Source organism: Equus quagga, chromosome 2, assembly GCF_021613505.1.
Source record: "Equus quagga isolate Etosha38 chromosome 2, UCLA_HA_Equagga_1.0, whole genome shotgun sequence".
Classification (NCBI taxonomy): Eukaryota; Metazoa; Chordata; class Mammalia; order Perissodactyla; family Equidae; genus Equus; species Equus quagga.
This window is the reverse complement of record NC_060268.1, coordinates 173,815,597-173,834,237: the sequence shown is the minus strand read 5'-3', so window position 1 is coordinate 173,834,237 and position 18,641 is coordinate 173,815,597. Positions and strand designations below refer to the sequence as shown.

The 18,641-nt window shown below is 44.9% G+C and overlaps 1 protein-coding gene across 12 annotated transcripts in view; it reads left to right on the top strand.

The window, feature by feature from the left end:
* Window positions 1-18,641, top strand: part of FGFR2 (fibroblast growth factor receptor 2) — a 103,029-nt gene that overhangs the window by 63,381 nt on the left and 21,007 nt on the right. For 5 of the 12 annotated variants that reach the window (XM_046654967.1, XM_046654961.1, XM_046654970.1 and 2 more), the window contains 5 exons: window positions 631-821; window positions 1,950-2,097; window positions 5,460-5,662; window positions 14,466-14,617; window positions 17,502-17,623. In XM_046654967.1, the coding sequence (XP_046510923.1) occupies window positions 631-821; window positions 1,950-2,097; window positions 5,460-5,662; window positions 14,466-14,617; window positions 17,502-17,623 (816 nt within the window). Of the gene's footprint in view, window positions 1-630; window positions 822-1,949; window positions 2,098-3,308; window positions 3,454-5,459; window positions 5,663-14,465; window positions 14,618-17,501; window positions 17,624-18,641 lie in introns of all 12 variants that reach the window. The other 7 variants (XM_046654963.1, XM_046654971.1, XM_046654969.1 and 4 more) reach the window with 4 other exon arrangements.

Sequence of the window (18,641 nt, the reverse complement as noted above, 5' to 3'; positions counted from 1 at the left end):
AATGAATGGATGAATGGAACAATGAATGAATGGAGTAAATCCATGCTAAAGAGATGAAACTAGTTGTTCATTTGATCTATTCATAACTTTGGGCTTTAGCTTTTAGTTTATTTTCTTTTTAAAACAAGAGATGGAAGTCTTCTTAGAGCATCTTAGAAGTGTATTGGGAGGCACTGTGTGTAGGAGGATTTTGGTATTCAGGGTGACCTTAAAGTTAGTCTTGTCACTTACCTGTGATGTTAAGCTATGGGCAAGGTGAGTTTCCGATATGATCCCAAATGGAATAATTGAAGGAGCACCCATTCCCCTGACATTTGTCTTTGAGATTGTCAAAATAAAATCTCTTCCTTTGTTCATTAGGTGGCCATGGGCAACCAATAACTTGAGATATAATAAGTTCTTTTCCCAGTTTTCTAAATAAGTATTCTTTTTACAAGGGTCGCACTCCAGCAGTCTCTTTGAAGTTGTTTTTGTTATGCATTGGGCCTCGGTGTTATTTCAAAGGAGTCAGCCAGCAGACTTGAGGCCTTTTTGGCTTGAGTTCATGAACAGCCTTCTGGACAACACAACTTATTTATTCCTTTCTCCTCCTCGCATCCCCGCTCCCCCTTTCTCCCCTCTCTCCATCAGAGCGATCACCACACCGGCCCATCCTCCAAGCTGGACTGCCAGCAAATGCCTCCACCGTGGTGGGAGGCGATGTGGAGTTTGTCTGCAAAGTTTACAGCGATGCCCAGCCCCACATCCAGTGGATCAAACATGTGGAAAAGAACGGCAGTAAATACGGGCCCGACGGGCTGCCCTACCTCAAAGTTCTGAAGGTGAGGACTGTCTGAATCTGAAGGTACCCACAACCGGGGTCTCCCTGATGGGTCTGGCCACAGGTGCTTTGATTTCCTGTTGAATTTGAGAGAAGGTGATTCTCCCATTTGACTGGTCAGTACAGAGTGTGTTTGGAGAATTAGTAGATCATTAGGCTTGCTAATAAAATTTCAGAAGGGAGCTTTGAGGTAGTGGAAGGACCCCTAAAGTTAGAGTCAGAATAGTTCAGCTGTTTATCAGCTCTGAGATCTTAGAGGAGACGTTCAGGCATAGCTGCACATCTGTAAAAGTGGGAACCAGGATGATATCTCCCCTACGGGGCGGTTGGGCAGAATAAATGGGATGGAGTAGATGGAAGGAGCTGTGTAAGCTCCAGGCATTGTGCCAGTGTTGACTGTTACGCTGCTGCTGTTTTCTCTTACTATGACGTTAGGGTCGAATTTTAGTAGCCACTTTTTAGAAACAGTTTAAATTTTCCTTTTAAGAGAAATTCCTTAATCTTTGAGATTCACTCACACGCAGTTTAGACAATAAACTTTAGAAAATGCTTCTGTGTTAGTGAAGTGTTGAACCGGAAACTTTCTTCTTATATTTCTTATTTGGTTTCTTGCAAGTCCCTGTTTTAATAGCATCAGCCTCTTTATTTTTTAGATTTGTCTTGCTCTTCAGGATGGTGATAGCAAGTGGCAGCTAAGTCTGTGCACTTCTTAGCCCACTCGCTGACTACCATGCCTGCCCTATTTAGTTGCTGGTAGAGAACGTCCTTAATAACAGCAGCCTTCCTGTAGAACCACAGGCAGCTGAACCAAGAACTCTTAACCAGCGAGGTGTTCTCTCCAGCTGAGAATACCAAGGATCAAAAAAGCTGGACAAAGGTGACCATCCTGGGGTACTGCTAACCCATTCGGCTAGATATTGATCACACACTTCCACCCTCTCAAGAGCACCGGGTCACTTCTACTGTGCACCAGTTGACTTATTTTGTTCTTTCTAAACCCACAGCCCTTTAATGCTGCTGTTTAGATGTGATGGAGGTTGTTTTTTTGTGGTGTGTTGGTGGTGGGACCCTAGACAGTGCAAAGTCCTTCCCGGTTGGCTGTTACATTGTTCTCCTGTGTCTGTTCCAGCACTCGGGGATAAATAGTTCCAATGCAGAAGTGCTGGCTCTGTTCAATGTGACTGAGGCGGATGCTGGGGAGTATATATGTAAGGTCTCCAATTATATAGGGCAGGCCAACCAGTCTGCCTGGCTCACTGTCCTGCCAAAACAGCAAGGTAACAACGTTTTTGTTTTTTTTGTTTTTTTAAACGAAGGCTGGATATAGAAGCTGAAAGACTTGGTGCTTTGGGAGACTGCAGGCAGCTTATAGGATGACTCTGTGGCCTTGGTATATTCATAATCATCTTTCTTTGGTGATGCAGCTGGTAGGATGCCAGCAGCCATGGAAAAATGCCCACAATGTTCAAAGTGATTCCTCTAATTTCTTCTAAAGATTCCCCTCCACCCCCACCCAGTTTTTAAGTTGTTCCTTCTGGTTTATCTTGTTTGGGCTGCACATTTCCCATCATTACTGCCCTTAAACACCATTTTAGACACACACCTGCATGCCTAGTGAATTGGTGGCATTTGTATATCAACGGAATTCATACCTCCTTCTGCCCCAAATTTTTAGAGAAATGTTGGCATGATAGCATTTGTCCAACAAAGTGTCATTTCCTTGGTTGTAGAACTAAGAGTTAGGAGATACTGTCCTTGGCCTTGCCATCCCAAGTTTGAGGGTTGTCCATCTTACTGAATGAATGTACTGCCAGATGCTATTGAAGGCAGCAAGTTGACTTTCTTAGTTTATCCTGACTCACATTCAAATGTTTATATTGAAGAAGGAAAAAAAGCTCAGTTTCTTCGCTACCAAGATCATACTTTCTTCCATTTTCTTTCAATGCAATGTAAGCCAAGATGGTTATGCAGGGGTAAAAATAACCAGAGCCTGGTAACCAACATGACCTTCCATCCCACTTGGTTCCCACAGAGCTGGAAGGAGATGCCGGGGATCCACTTGGGCTTATCTGCAAGGTTTTCTTTACAACACAACAATTTAGGCAGTACCGTCCTTGGCTCAAGGTGGGACTCTGCAGCCAACAGAACCAGAACCCAACGTAGCTTCTTGGGTGCTATCCTTTTGGAAAACCACCCCTTAAATCCAAAGCAAAGGCCAAAAGACTGGATCCCTGTGGGTTGATTTTTCCATGTGTTTGATTGCATGCATGTCTAGGTGGTGAAGCCGGTGTGGTGACGGGCCTGTGGAGGTGAGCTGCTCAGTGTCGCTCGATGTCTCGGTTGTGGGCTTTGTGGATGGGTTGCAATCGGAATCTTCTGGTGGCCAGCCCCTGCTGGAGCGCCTGGTGTGACGCCTCGTGGTTCCATGGCCCCCTCCACAATCATTCCTTGTTGTCTAGCCTTCTCTCTTGCTTCCCTTGTTTTCTAGGCCGCCGGTGTTAATACCACGGACAAAGAGATTGAGGTTCTCTATATTCGGAATGTAACTTTTGAGGATGCTGGGGAATATACGTGCTTGGCGGGTAATTCTATTGGGATCTCCTTTCACTCTGCATGGTTGACAGTTCTGCCAGGTATATACTGCTCTTTCTCTCCATGGTTTTTTTCCTTTTCTTGGTTGATTGCTATAAAATTAACACAGCTTCTGTTCTCAGAAATGGCCCCTTTTATCCTTGCATAAAGATTTTTAAAAAATGTTTGAAATTATCCCCCAGGGATAAGAAAGTTGCCTTGGAAATTCACTTACAATGAGATCCCACACCTGCATTTATGATCAAGTGAAATTTCACCCTAAAAACCCAAAGGGATCTTATATTTTTAGTGAGGCATTGAGTCAATATATAAATTTGCCCATCCCCACTTCTCTTAAGGAAGAAGTTGAAATTACTTTGGAAAATTCAAAGTAATTTTTTTTCATTTCAAATGCCATTTTGCTAAAATCCCATATGTACTTTTATGACTTTTGTTCCACTTTCTGTTTTCAACGAGATGTAAATAGATGAATGAATGTCGAGGTGCCTGGGGAGAAGCACCTCTGAACGTAGGACGTACAGAAGCAGTGTGTTACCTGCCTGGGAATCGGTGGCTTGCTGCATGGTGCAATAGGAGGGACTCAGTTTGCTTTTACTGCAAAGCATGCTCCTGCCATCTTGGGCTTGATGTTATTTCTGCCCTGCAGAGAAATCAACATCCGTGAAGCCCTATTGCCTAAATATTGCTACTCTCTGAATCTTTAACTGACATCTCTATCCCGAACTTTCCTGATAATCACTCCCTACTGTGCCGTATCTGCCTCTTGGTCATTTCCTTTGTGAAACTGCATAGACAATGGTTTGCTAGCTCACGATGTTCCACTCCAGTTATTAATGCCTTATTTTTAGAGTATGGTGCCTACCTGCATGCTTATTTTATATCTAGTAAAAATAAATTGATCATTTCATTGTGTGCTGTGCTGCTGAGAGTTTTGACTATCTTGCAAGTATTTTTCTGATTAAAATGTATAAGCTTTAAATAATAGCATTGCATCCATTTTTCCTTTTGTTGTGAATCTGCTCTGTGAATATTTGCTTTGAAACAATGAGATGCCTCTTATGTTGAGCTTGCTTTTACTTACAGTACTGCATTCTGCAGGTGCCTAATTGGCACTTCTTAACCAGTTTGCCTGAAGGAATAGCACGTTAACTAAGGATGCAGTTTGAGAAAAATACTACTTGGAAATACACTGCTTGTAAATTGACCATTGAGGACTAAGGGGGGAGCAGACATTATTGGGAGTTGATATAAGAATGTGCTAAATTAAGTAATTATATGTATACTCACATTCAATACCATTTCTATATTTTCTTTAAGAGGAAATTTGTAACATCACTGTAACCAGATACACAAAAATTGACATGGCTATTGATTAAGGAATATTGCGAACTTTTTGTAGTGTGGACATAATGATTCTATATTATCAGCAATTCAGTTTTTCTATTAAATGAATTTGTTTAGTTGAATAATATGCTGGACTTTATTAAGGAATTTGAAACTTTTTCACAACAGCCTACTAGATGAATATTTATTTCCTATCGAATGGAACTGTCTTCATCTGGGGAATCACCGTATCACATCTTCCTTTGCAAGAGCCTCCTCAGATAAGACTGAGGCATTGTCACTGTCCCTCCAGAAACAAAAGTGGCCATCGTTCATATTTTAGAATTTTTAGAGACCATCATGGAAGACAGTTTTTTTGTTGTGTGTACAGTTGACTGTCCTATTCTGCCCAAATGTCTAACAGAATGTGGCCTGATAGCCTGAGCTGATCTATCACTGGGTTGCAGAGGCCCACTGAGGCCAGAGATAGTGACCGCCCAGGCCCTGGTGCTAAAGTGAGGAGCCTTTGGTTATTCACCTGTTCTCAGGAGAGGTGTGTGGCAGGGCCGTGGACCATGCCATTCTGCAGCATTGAGTTCCCAGGAAGCCCATCCTTGGGAACGGTTGTCTCCCTTTGATTCCTTTAGTTATGCCAGGATGCATCAATCCAGTTTCCTAACTCTGTGGCCTGCTTATCTGTTCCTCCTTGTGATCTGCAATCTAGCTCCCGTAAGAGAAAAGGAGATTACAGCTTCCCCAGACTACCTGGAGATAGCCATTTACTGCATAGGGGTCTTCTTAATTGCCTGTATGGTGGTGACGGTCATCCTGTGCCGAATGAAGACCACGACCAAGAAGCCAGACTTCAGCAGCCAGCCGGCTGTGCACAAGCTGACCAAGCGCATCCCCTTGCGGAGACAGGTAACAGAAAGTAGATAAAGAGTTTGAAGAAATTTACTTCTCCCCTGTGCCCCAGCCAGCTCTTGGGTCTTTTCCTCTGCTTCGAGGCCATTACTTCTGAGAGCTTCCCATGTGCCTCTTGGTCGCTGTCCAATTAGTGTTTAGAATTTGGAGAGTCAAGTCCTGGTGTGTCAATGGGGGCAACTGAATCAAATTCCAAGGGCTTGAAAGCATGGTGGTGTGAGGATCAGAGAGCTAATCAGCAGGACTGGAAATAACACAGGGAGGCGATACCCTTGTGTGTTTGAGACTCAAGTGCAGCAGTCTCTTCGAGGCACAGGCCACTTTTCTTCCTTGTGATCTCATGCTTTTTTGAGATAGACTTATGCCACTATTTGGAAAGGAAAAGACTCTGGTTCTCTGACTTATTTTTTTTAATTCAAGGTCAGAAACCTTTGTCCCAGAGGTGAATCTGAACTACTACTTGATTTAAAACTGGCCCGTGGTGTCTTTCTAAGTTGAATTTTGGCTCCACCTCTCTGATTCTGAAGGTAGAGTTGTATGCACATATTACGTTATTGTTAGCAGTTCACAAGTGTGGCTGTGGGTTCCGTGGTGGGATGATTTTCATGCTGAATAAGCAATAGCTTGTTTTTAACCTTGTGCTTGGTCTTTGGTGGTAACTTTTTGCTTGTCTGTGGTTAATTTTGCTTTGGGGAGATAAGAGAAGGTAGAGCCTACGCATCTGCCTTCAACCGAAGTCCTGCATGGCTGAGTGGGCCAGGAAACGCTTCGACTCTTTCCTTTATGTTCACGAAGATGGAAAGGGAAGGCAGGTGTGAATGCAAAGTGTTTACAGAAGTATTTGGAACTTGGTTCTGATAAAGGCATTTTTTGAAACAGCAAGTACAATGGCTAACTCAGTGGCTCTATTGCAGTGTGTATTTTAGTAGAATTTATGGGGTGCTTGTTAAAATTGCAGATTTCTTGGTCTCTGCCCCAGAGACTCTGGTTCAGTCTGTCTTGAATGGGGTCAGGAATCTGCATTGTAAGTAAGACTTTGGGTGATTCTGAAATGCACTTGGAGAAACCCTGGGTTAATCTCAGCCCTGCCCCTCCTGGGACTTTAGGTGGTGATGACTCTTTCTGGACAAGGCATTAGGAAGGATTAGGAACCAGTTGGTCAGCGGCAGTTTTGGCATAGATCTTGCTGTTCTCAACCCAGCTCCAAACTCTGGGCTGATTGGGTCCTTGTTGACGTGTTTGAAGCCAGGTTTCCAGCAGGTATTTCTTCATGGAGTCTGAGGATACCACTTGGAGTGTGTGTTAAGCACAGGCGAACACCTGCACTGTGTTAAGAGCAAGGGAAAAAAGCTGCCCATTGGGTCAGTTGTGCCACCAAGAATGCTGTTGTTTTTAAAATGACACCACTGTCATTCTTGGGGCCAGGGAAGCCACTTGCCTGACATAGCCAGATGATGCCTTCAGTGACCTTCAGATGGCATAGCCACCCCTCCCCCACCCTCCTTCCTTACCAGTTACCTCTGGGCCATTCTTACAGCCACCACCTGAAGACCTGGCCTCAGGGAGTTGAAAAAGGGACTGATGTTTCCATCTCTATTATTATATTTTTAAATAGGGAAAAATGCTACCTTCTGGGGGAAACCTGTAATTTGATGTAGCTAGACCATTGTTCCGTAATTATTTTGTCATCTTTTTTTCTGCAACTGTGGCAGTACTCTTCTTTTATTTAGAGTCCTTTCTCCTTTTTTCTCCCTCTCTCCTTCCTTCCTTCATCATGATTTTTCTGAGTGCTTGATCTAACCCAGGTTGCATGGCCTGTCTCCTTCACCAATGGCTCCAAGGTTTTTGGGGGACCTTCATTTGAAATGTGATTGCCTTGTGTTTCAGGAGGGTCAGGTAGCCTAAGAGAAGCAGGGAAAGTGGGCAAATGCTAGTCCCCTGGAAAAAATAAAACTATTTGGGGGCATGTCGACACTCCTCAGCTCCTCTTATATGTCAAAATGGGATGCATTTCACAGATGCTCATTTCGCAAAGAGCACTTCGTCAGCAAGCATGCCCCTTCGGTGGAGGAGATGCCTATCAGGTATCTGGATAAAAGGGAGTTACTGGACTGTAGCTAGAATGAAAAGTCCCAGAAAGGCCAGCAGATAGGTTGATGACAGAGAAAATACCACAGGGATGCCAAGCATGCCTTTACCTGGCAACAGGTGAGCCTGTAATCAGTTGTCTTAAGGATGGGTTGTTCCTCGGCATTTATGAGGCCACTTTTCGTGCTGCGTTTGTCCAACCTCCTCTGTCGCACAGGTAGCACTCAGTGTCTTCATGATGGAGTCCGAATTCTATCATCTTGGCCCTGACCCTTGCCCCTCCCCCAACACACATACACACATAGCATTTCACTCAACTCAGTCATTGTTCTCTTTTTAGAACAAGAGAAGTTTTTTTTTGTGTTTTTTCAGCCTATTGTGAGTTTTTCCTTCTTGACATTTATTAATCTGTACTAGACTTACCAGTGTAACACAGACATTTCAGTTTATTTTTTTTGAGACAAAAAGGTTTTTCTCCAGCACCTAAGAAGAAATTCTTTGTGAGTGATCATTTCTCAGTAACCTTGAATTTTTTGAGACTCTGTATATGTTGTGATGCTTGAGAAAAGAGAAACAACTTTTTGGTGGGGGAAGGTGGGTGGCACATGGCGTCTCTCTGTTGCCCTTGACGGCTCACCCCACATTCAGTTTCGGGGCAGGACACTGGCCCAGACACTGCTCACCTGCTCCTGCTCCTTGGGCATCCACCATGTTAAAGGGGACCAGCAAGAACCAGCCCAGCCTAGCAAGAGTCAGAAGTTTCTCTGGCTGGATGTGGTCCTGGGGTGTTGGTCGGTCAAGCGTCTTTGTGAGCTTGTCTGCTCTCATACAGGTCTCCAGGGTTGCCAGTGGACAGTGTGGCCATTGTGAAGTGGCCTTTGCACATCCACGAGTTAATGAGAGGGCTTCACTTTCCGGGTTTTGCACAAATCACTTGAGTGGTGAGGGTGAGGGGTGCATAGGAAACCGAGGATGTCTGTTCAGGAGGCTTGTGGTGTAGCTCGGTTTATTGAATCTGTTTTTCAGAAAGTGAATGCATCAGGTTCTTTCTCTGGAGCCAGAAGTTTCCATAGGGCAGCATGAAGATTTAACCGTCTCCATAAACAGATAGGGTGGGGAGACTCACATGGGTGTGCAGCGCCCACTCTTTCCCACCACCATCGGCATCTCAGAAGGGGCTGTGGGCTATTTTTTTTTTTCGGTCTTTAGTTTCACTCGCTTGGTTGCTGATACAGGTAGATTGAAAACTGGAGAAAAATGAGGGGCAGTCAAGGTCGTGTTGTGTAACAGTATCTTGGGACAAATGGCATGTTCCCAGGGATGTGATGAACAGGACGGAGATGGGGGTGGGATGGGATTCAGGAGCCAGCTCTGGGGGCCGTGTGTTAATGGTTATTGAACACACCAAATTCTGGGAAGGGAAGTTCTGCTTCTAGACGCTCATTTACTACCTAGCAGCTAAACAGCATGATCTCGGAACATTCTCTGTATTTTGGTCAATCAAGTGGTCTAATGAAACCTCACTGGTTCCCGAAAACATTTGGGTAATTAGAGTGGTCATGGTTGGCTTAACTGGAATCTGCCCTTTCGTGTGGGGGCCCCTCCCTCCGCAGCCTCCATCTAGCCGTCCTCTCTTTTCAGCCTCCAAAGGACGGGCAGTGTGACTAAGATCTGACTTGCATTTGGCTGATGCGATCTTCTAAGAAGAACCAGCCCGTCCGGGACTGGTGAGCTGTTCCTGTTATAGGTTTACTCATCTAGTCCTGGGGAGAGGATACAGGGGGGCGGAGACTTGGTAAGAGAGAAGAGCGAGTGCTGGATAAACTGTCTCGTGGAATTACCTAAATTTTGTTATGGAAGGAAAAAAAAAGTCCAACCCCTGGAACCTTTTATCTCAGCCACCTGGGTTGAGGTGGTGAAAGGCTTTTGTTCGGCCATCAGGGGGTGGTGGGCAGGGCTTACAGCGAAAGTATATGAACTCCGGAACCTTCTGTCCTGGTTTGGGAGCGTGGATCCACAGCCTGAGAGTCAGAGGGTTTCTCTGGCGGGCCGTGGTCGCAGGGGTGTTTGTGAGTCCTCAGGAGTAAACACTCAAATATTCACCACTCTCCCCTGGCATCTTTGCTTTTGCCTGCTTTTCTGAGTTCCCCTGGTTGTTCAGTCTAATCTGGTATAAAGAGAGAACACCATTTCTTGGTGGCCCTTTAAAAAGAAAGGAAGTAAAACCACGTCCGTGCTTAATCTCCCGTATGTATTGTGGAAATATACAGAAGGCACAGTTAGTTAAAAGCTTGATTTATGATGCTCGGTAAAGAGATTCTGGAAAGTGAGGAAGCTGAATTGGAGACTGAAAAGACACACTAAAAAGTACCCACCAGGGTTTGGGAGTGGAAGACAGTTTATTTAGAGCGTTAGCATTTATTTTATAAATAATGAACATAATCACCACTACCAGTGGAATATTTTTGAATTAGATAAAAAAAGAAACCTCAGAATTGAAAAAGAATATCTGATAGGGAAGATTATGATTTTGTTGTGTGGGGTGGGGGGGTGGTAATTTGATAGTGCTGAATTAGTGCAAGGACTCGAAGGTGGGCAGTGGCAATTGCTGGAGGGGTGGGACCTGGGCGAAGGAAGACCCAGGGAAACTTGGTGTTCAGGAGGAATCGCCTGGGGGGGATCGTGTCAAGCCCTGGAAACATGTTAGCTCTTGGAGTAAAACGGAGTGAAGAGAAAGCCAGTCGCATTTTACAGTCCCAGAGGGGGTGTTAAAAGCATAGTAAAAATGCGTGGAGGTAAAATTAAGATATACCTCTGTAGACAGAGCAATGGACCTTTGTAGTTCTTATGCTTTTGGCATTTTCTTACCTTTTTTTCCTCTGTGGTCTTTACAGAAGTATTTTCCAGATCTGTACATTGACTCTAAACCTCTATACTAATCTCAACAAAATTTCCATAAGCAATCCTTTTTGTAAAGACAATTTTTTGATTTTATTAGTAATGACAGCAACCAAGTTTGTAAAGGTTTTCCATTTTAAAAGCTTTTGCTTTGAAACCTTGTTGAAACAATGGTTTGGAGGGGGAGGCGTGTATGAACGTGAACTTTTGCCAGAGGTTTGTGGGCAAAGGTTCCTTTTGGTCCTAGGTCCGCTGCAGAACAGTTAACTTCTGTCTAACGTTGTTCTGTTCCTCAGCAGCCTCTAAGCCATATTTGTCATGAGGACGCTTTTATGTTCCAGCTTTCCTCCTGCCCTGGGAACGCCCCTGACTCCTGGATCCTTTATTTCTTGAGTTTGCTCTTCTGCTCCCTGGAGCCCCAGCCCTGCTGGCTGGAAGCAGAGGGTCTCACCTTCCAGACCAGTAAAGCAGATGCTGTTCTGCAGTCAGCCCCTAATGCCAGCGGGCTTGCTTTCTTCCGATTGCACACAGTGTGACAGCATCTCACACACAGAAAAACGGGAGGCTCCAAATGCTTTGGGTTCCCCAGAGAAGGTGCCAATCATAAGCTCCCTTGGATCTGGGCAGCAAATGATTCTAAAAAGAGGCACTAAGAGAAACGATGGTGGTGTGGGTAGCAGATGATACCTGAGCTCTTAGCAGGTTTCCGGCTGAGCAGTGAATGCTTTACTGGTTCACCCTCCCAGTAGCTCAGTAGGGTGGGAACTGTTGCTGTCTCCTTTTAACTCAAGTTTGGGAAGGTTAGGTGACTTCCTGAAGCTCTCACAGTTAGCAGGTGCCTGAACTGGGCCATGGACCCCGACAGTCAGATCACACAGCCTCCCACTGGTGCCGTTGGTCAGGATGCCGCCGCCCAATGAGGGGTCCCGTGTCATAAACAATTGGCAAAGGAAGGGCACTCACTAGGGTTGGCTGCATGGCTGGGGGCAGTTACTGGGGTACCCACATGGAAGGATGCAGAGATGCTGCAATACTCAGCCTGGTAGCACAGGGAAGGGGCGAAAGCCATGATTTCATCATTGAGCTCATTTTAGAAGAGAGTGTATTTGAAGCCTATGCCCTTTGTTTTCTTTTCCTTCTGAGACATGCACAGTTCAGATCCTTATGATTCTAAAAAATATTTTTATTGTCAGAGAAAGTGCTTTTTCTAGAGCGTAAAAGAGATACATTTTCATGATGATGAAATGCAAATGGTTTGGAAAGTTCTGAAATCAGATTTTTTTCTGCCTCCTCCCTCAACTCCTAATCGCACTCCCCAAAGGTGACCCCTGCTAAGGCGCTTATGTTCCTTCCCAAAACTTTTTTTAAATCCTGGTTCTCACACCTCACCGTGGGAAGGCTGCTTTCGCACATCGAATTCTGTCAGCTCACTGATGAGAGCAGTGATTGTGAGGACAAGGCAGGGATGAGGGGCGTGCCTCTTCACCCAGAACTGTTCCCCTGTTGCTTCCCTGTGGGTGCCTCCTCCTCTCCCTGTGGGGTCCTCCACGCACGGATCGTGGGATTCCGGGAGCCCTGAGAGGCCAGTGGAGGTGGTCTCTGCTGCTGACAGGGGGTGTTCTGACTGCGAAATCTGCCGCACCTCGGCCCCTGGGGCCTTGTATTGTCTCGCCGGGATGCTGGCTTTCACTGGTTTCCTAAATCTCACCAGTGATCTTCAAGCACAAGTTCTCATTGCAATGAGTGGTGACTTTTGCCTCCTCCTATGGGAGAACCTTCCAGGTTTTTGTCTTTGTAAATACCAGCCTCCTTTTGCATCCATAGCATAGGGCCCTGATGCCGGACATTAGGATTTGGGGAAGTATCTTTGGCCAGACCCATTCTTGAATCTTCTTGAGCCCTTCTCTGTGGATGGAGCTCATGGTGTTCATGTGGTTCGTGGAGACCTGGATAATGTTCTGAAAGATCCTGGTTTCTGATGGGTCCCTGCGGTCAGCACACTACAGTGAATTGGGCCCCACGTGGTGTCTATGCAGAGGTCTTTGAAGTTGTTGCTGTTTGGCCAGGGTGGGGTCCCTCCTAGTCCGTGTCATCAGTCGGGTACAGAGGTGAATTCCATAGGAGTTCACGCATTTACGTTCTCGTCTCTTCCTCCATGTTTCTGCCATTTGCCTGTGCGGCCGGACACTTGGCTGTGAGGCGTCAGCCTCTTGGAGCCTAACATGTCCATGATACCTCTCTCAGCTCCAAAATTATCTTCAGTTTCTTTTTAAAAAATTTTTTGTTTGATGTTCACAATGAATAAACATTGCTCATACTATCTGCATAGTAAAAGTTAGGAATAACTCCTTCTGGCAAAGACTGCTCAGAAGCCTCAGAAATGTACTCATGTACATTTGAAAAGATAATAGAAGTTCTGTTAAAAATTGCCTATTTCTTGATTTAATACAGAAACCAACCTCCTATTCCCAAAATGATTTTTTCCCAGCTTCCTATTCCTAAAGTGATTTTTTTCCCCCCTCAGTCTATTCCTGGGCATCTTCTCGGGTTTCCCAGAAACTGCATTGAGGGCAGTCTGGATTTACGAAGGAAAGAATCAAGGCTTATTGAACAGGACGTCCCCTGGGAAGTATAGGTCTCTGGTTCCCTGTGGGAATGATCCAAGCTCCCCACTGTAAAAGTTCATCCCCGTGAAATTTGTTCGTCTACGCTCGGTCTTCGCCTCCCTGGTTGAAAAGATGTTTGTAAGCACAGCCGGGGAGTATGGTTGACCTGGGCAGTCGTGCAGGGGGCAGAACGGAGGTGGTGGGTGGGCTGCTTCGATGGGTCCTGTTTAACCCCATATTCCTACTCTCTCGGGCCAAAGTCTTGTTTATGGTTTAGAAGAAGGTGGTGTTCCAGCAGCCTGTGACTGAGCAGTAATCCTCAGCAGTGCCCTTCAAGTGGGCTCTGCACATGTTTTCATTCACAGTCACCAGCAAAGAGAAGACGTTATAGTTAAGAAATAACCGTTTTATCAGACGCAGACTAAAATGGGCAAGGGAAAATGAGGAAACGTGGTGAAGCCTTGCGCCCTCCTAGGTGGGAGAGGAGCTCCCCCTGTGATTAGGAAGAAAGATGTATTTGACTCTTTGGTCCCGCATGTTCAGTCCACTGGCTTCTGAAGCTGAAGTTGACGAGAGGCAGTCAATTTTCACCGAATGGCCCGGACATCAGCCAATTTCCAGTAGGGCTGGGGAGAAGCAGAGAATGGCCCCAGGTGCCTGGGTCTCAGGCTCCTTTGAATAAAGGCACTTGGTGCTCTCACATTCAAATCCTAAAGCAAGTTCCTTGGGATATTCTGGTTTACATTTCAAAAGACAGAAAAAATATTGAAGAGCTGATTGTCCATACGTTTTTATGGAATTTCATAAGCACAGCGTTAATACATGATCTGAGCTGGTCCACAGGAAGATGGATCATCTGGGGCTCTGGTACAGGTACAGCAAAAAGGCAATAATGAAGCCTGTCTCCGTGTCCTCAAGCGACTGTCTTGAGGAATCAGGACAGAAAGGAGACTTACGTTTTGATAAGGCACTGTCTGAGACTGTTGTTTGAAAACCTGGTTTTAGGAACATATAATTTAGATGAAAGCTAGTACTGCATAGATTGGAAGACGGAGGAGTTGGCATCCAGTGGATTTGGTCCTAAATTCATGGGTTTGGTCCACCTCTACCTTTCTTTCTTTTTAAGAGTTGACCCTCTGGCTGGGCTCTGGCCGGCTCCCAGTCTTCTCAGGTGGAGCCAGGATTACATCTGTGTCTTTGCATTTTGTATCCAGGTTTCTGCCGAGTCCAGCTCCTCCATGAACTCCAACACCCCACTGGTGAGGATAACAACGCGCCTCTCCTCGACAGCAGACACTCCCATGCTGGCGGGGGTCTCCGAGTATGAACTGCCAGAAGATCCCAAATGGGAGTTTCCGAGAGATAAGTGAGTACTTCCTGTTGAGCACATCCCTGGGTGGAGGCTTAGGTCTAAATGGGAATATTGGATTGACATTTTCTTTTTATGACCCTTAACTGCAGAGCTCTTGCTTGGATGATGTCAATAGGAGTGAGTGAGATTGTATTTCTAAATAACCAGCTCTTGGAAAAGAAAAGAATTGATTGTCTTTCTCTCTCTCTCTCTTTTTATAGTTGTTTTAAAACAGAGCTCCTAAGCCATAGGTGGTCCCCAAACAGGATGGTACCTCGTCAGCTTCCCCCCCACCCCCAGACAATTCAAACCCAGTCAAATGGAATACAAGTGGAATTATCCCATTTAAAAAACAGATCTGACATTCCTACTTCTGGTTATTAGAACATGACTGTTGAGTGGTTCATTTCTTTGGAGAAATTAGGATAGAATATAAATTACCTTAAGAATCTCCACTCAGTGTTGCTGTTTTTAATGGTTATTCATGTAATATTGGGCAGAAAAGCTTTGAATATGGTCCTGACATCGAATTTCGTGTGGCCCATAATATTTTCCTTATTGGGTGACGTAGAGGTGTCCGATCAGATGTCCAGTCAAAGTGTGGCCACCTGGGCTCTGGTGAGGGCGTTGCTGGGAGCTATTTATTTCTTGGTCTGGCTTCAAGCCCATGTACTTTGGTCTCTGTTGGGCTGGATTTGAATCCTGGCTTTGCCAGCCGGTGGCTGGGAAACCTTGCGTGAGTTTCCTGATGCTCTGAACTTCATTACTGTAAAATGAAAGTCACGGTACAGATCTCCCAGGACTGAGCACAATTCTTGGCTCGTGTGAGTTTCCCTCCCTTTTGTTTCCCTTCATGTATTGGTAACCTGGGAGCCCTGAACCATGGGCCTCAGCAAGATAGTGGTGCCCAGGCATAGACAGGGGGATGGATCTTGGGCTACCAGCCCTCCGTCTTCTAGGCAGGGACCAACCCCCAGACCCACCTTCAGAACTGAAGGATGGTGGTTACTGAAGGGCCGTCAGCCCACTTCTGCAAACCTCTTGTAGTAATTAGAGTCCGAACAGCTTGAGAGTAATGGAGGGTAGAAGTCCCTGACTATACATCTGTGTCAAATCAACTGAAATAAACTCTTGACTTGCTTATATACAGCTAGCCTATTTGCCTTGACATCTGCAGTATCTCCCAGAGATTCTGTTGAGAAGTGTTTAGTTGCTATAGAAGGAACTGTCCTCAAATTTGGAAATACAAAGATGAGCGCTTCCAAAGGCTGACTATGAAGAGCTCTACTGGGAAGGGGAGACAGCTTACACGGCACTTGGAATTTTGATTCGCACAACTCCAACCAGTTTTGTTTTCCAACGGCCGATTTAGAGCTATTAATATGCGTCGTAAGTTAGAACCAAATAATTGGACAGATATCATTCTTTTAGAGTGTTAATGGAAGTAATTTCCAGCTTATTTGTATAGTTAAAAGGCCGTTCATTCATTCATTCAGGACTTGTTTACTGAACATTTACTGGAGAGGCACGAGGGAAAGCACAAAGAATGGTTTCTTTACCTGGAGAATGTAGAGAGAGAAAGGGGGTGTTTCTCATGAGCCCTCCCAGCTCCCAGGTTTGATTATATAAGTACGTGGGTTCCAGTGCACGTTCCTATATATAGGACTGACTGGGGGAGCTGTGATCATATTTTAAGAAATTGCAGCTCTCAGGTTCAGTCCGTAGTTTTTACCACCTGTGACACCCGCAGTCAACAGTCAACAGTGGGAGTCTGTCTGTGCCGAACTGTTAGCTCCCACCCGGGGGTACCCTGAGTGCGGAAAATCTGAGTACTAAGCATTTCAAAACAGGGGTTTTAGCACAAACGTAGGTGGAGCAGATTTCCAGTGAATGAAGGCTATTTAGAAGCAGTTTATTAGATCGGAGGCAGAAGTTATACAAAGAAAGGATTGTTATGCTTGTAGTAGCGGGGCAATAGGACATCAATTAACCTTTTTCCCAATGCAAATGTTTATTTTCTGCCAAGATATTAAATTTAATTTTAGTTCAGGATAGAAGTGGAATGACCTCAGCATAGCATAGGCTGACCACAATCTTTGCTTAGCTTTTGCACACCATTGTGTACTTACCATAAATACTGTTTACTAATGGCAGCTCCATACTTTGCTGTATTATGCTTAAGTAAAAAAAACACATTCATAAGTATTCCAAAGACTTCTCCATTCTGTTGGTTTCTGGAATGCTCAAGGACAATATGTGACTATTCATATAATGCACTTAGAGCTTCTAGGTTTAGAAATTTAATTTATGTTCACTCTGGAGTTTCTTCATTATTAATTCTGGATAGTTATAAGGATTTCTAAACTGTCAAAAAAATTCCCCGCAATTTCTAGAATTTTCTTTTTCCTTTACTCAAAAATTAGAGATTTCTTGAAATGTGTTTACAGTTTATATCATGTAACTTGGTCAGGAATGTGACCATAAAATCCATTGGTATTTGAATAGCAGTGGTTTTTAAAGACAAAAATAAGAACAGCTTTAATGTTTTCTTTGAGACGTTCTCAATTACGAATATTCGATTGGCTCAAGATCAAAAGCCCCTCGTTGTTAGCACTTAGGAAAGCCCACCACCTCACCAGCAAGGATACCTTCCATAAAGAAAATAAATCGAGAATACAAATGTGAAATTTAATAGCTGTTCCACCAGTAATTGACATTCTCTAAGACGTCACTAAGAAAATACTCAAGCGCGTGTGTGCCCCGAGTCTCATTAGTTCCATATGATAAATGCTCCATGCTTATGCAAGCCGCTGAAAGATTTTTATATTTAGTTCTGGAATTTCCCTCGCTACACCCCTTCACCAGATGCCGTGTGCTAATCCCCTATTTACACATTTAGGCTGACGCTGGGCAAACCCCTGGGGGAAGGTTGCTTTGGGCAAGTGGTCATGGCTGAAGCAGTGGGAATCGACAAAGAGAAGCCCAAGGAAGCAGTCACTGTGGCCGTGAAGATGTTGAAAGGTGAGTGGGGAGGGGGGATACGGCAGGCTGGGGGGAGGGTGGAAAGTCTTATCAAGAATGTTCCTTTTGTGGCATGTGAACTCTATCATGGCAGGGGGTCAGAGATCACATAGTTGACCCAGGGGTTGAGAAGTTTTCAGTATAAATCAGCATCTTGGACAGACTATTTATCTTGAGCTGTGTGCACTTATAAAAAAGAAAAGCTGGTTTTGTTAGCAAGTGGCAGCCTTCTAGGCCTAGTCTTCGACTCCGCGTGGGTCACTGTGATTCTTCCTTTTCTTTATATTTGTCTGTGCTTACAAGGTATCAAGTCGCAGATCACTGATTGATTTAGATGAGTGTTGGTGCAATGGATTCCAGACCCAGACCTTAATTTAAAAATAAAGGAAAATTGGCATTTTGGAGGGAGCAAGGCGGCGTAGGGAGAGGAAGCCGCACCTTCTCTTTGCAAGAGGAACAAAGCAGAAATGACACTGGTCTGGGAGAGTCAGCTAAAAGGGATCTACCAGGATTGGCGCTGGGGCAGAACCTTCTGGAACATGTAAACAATTACCCCAAGATATAAACGTTGAGTGGCATTTGTGGGAGTCGGAACATTTATTTCTGCATTAACCTTCCAGCCCTGCTTCATGCCTGTGTCCAGGGAGCTTGAAGAACTTTTAACCATTAACTTCTTTTTCTCGCAGTATTCTTTTATGAGAAGAGTTACAGGGAACGGTCACATTATAAATCCTGTTGTAGGGATCGGAGAAAGGACATCCCAAGCTGAGTTTTTCCCACATGTCGGAACAGAGTGGTCTGTTCCTGGGACGTGGGGTGCCTGACACGTTGCAGGTGCTCTGGGAGTTACGCTTTTTCTTTATTTCATGCATTCTCGTGGGGGCGGTCATCATGTCCATCCTGGAGGGGAAGTCGCGGGTGGAAATAGTCAAAAAGATGTTGATTGTTCTTAGCTATTGATCTGAATGACTCCCAGGGAAAGCTAGGGTGTTTTGAGCTGCTCCCCACCTAGAGGTTT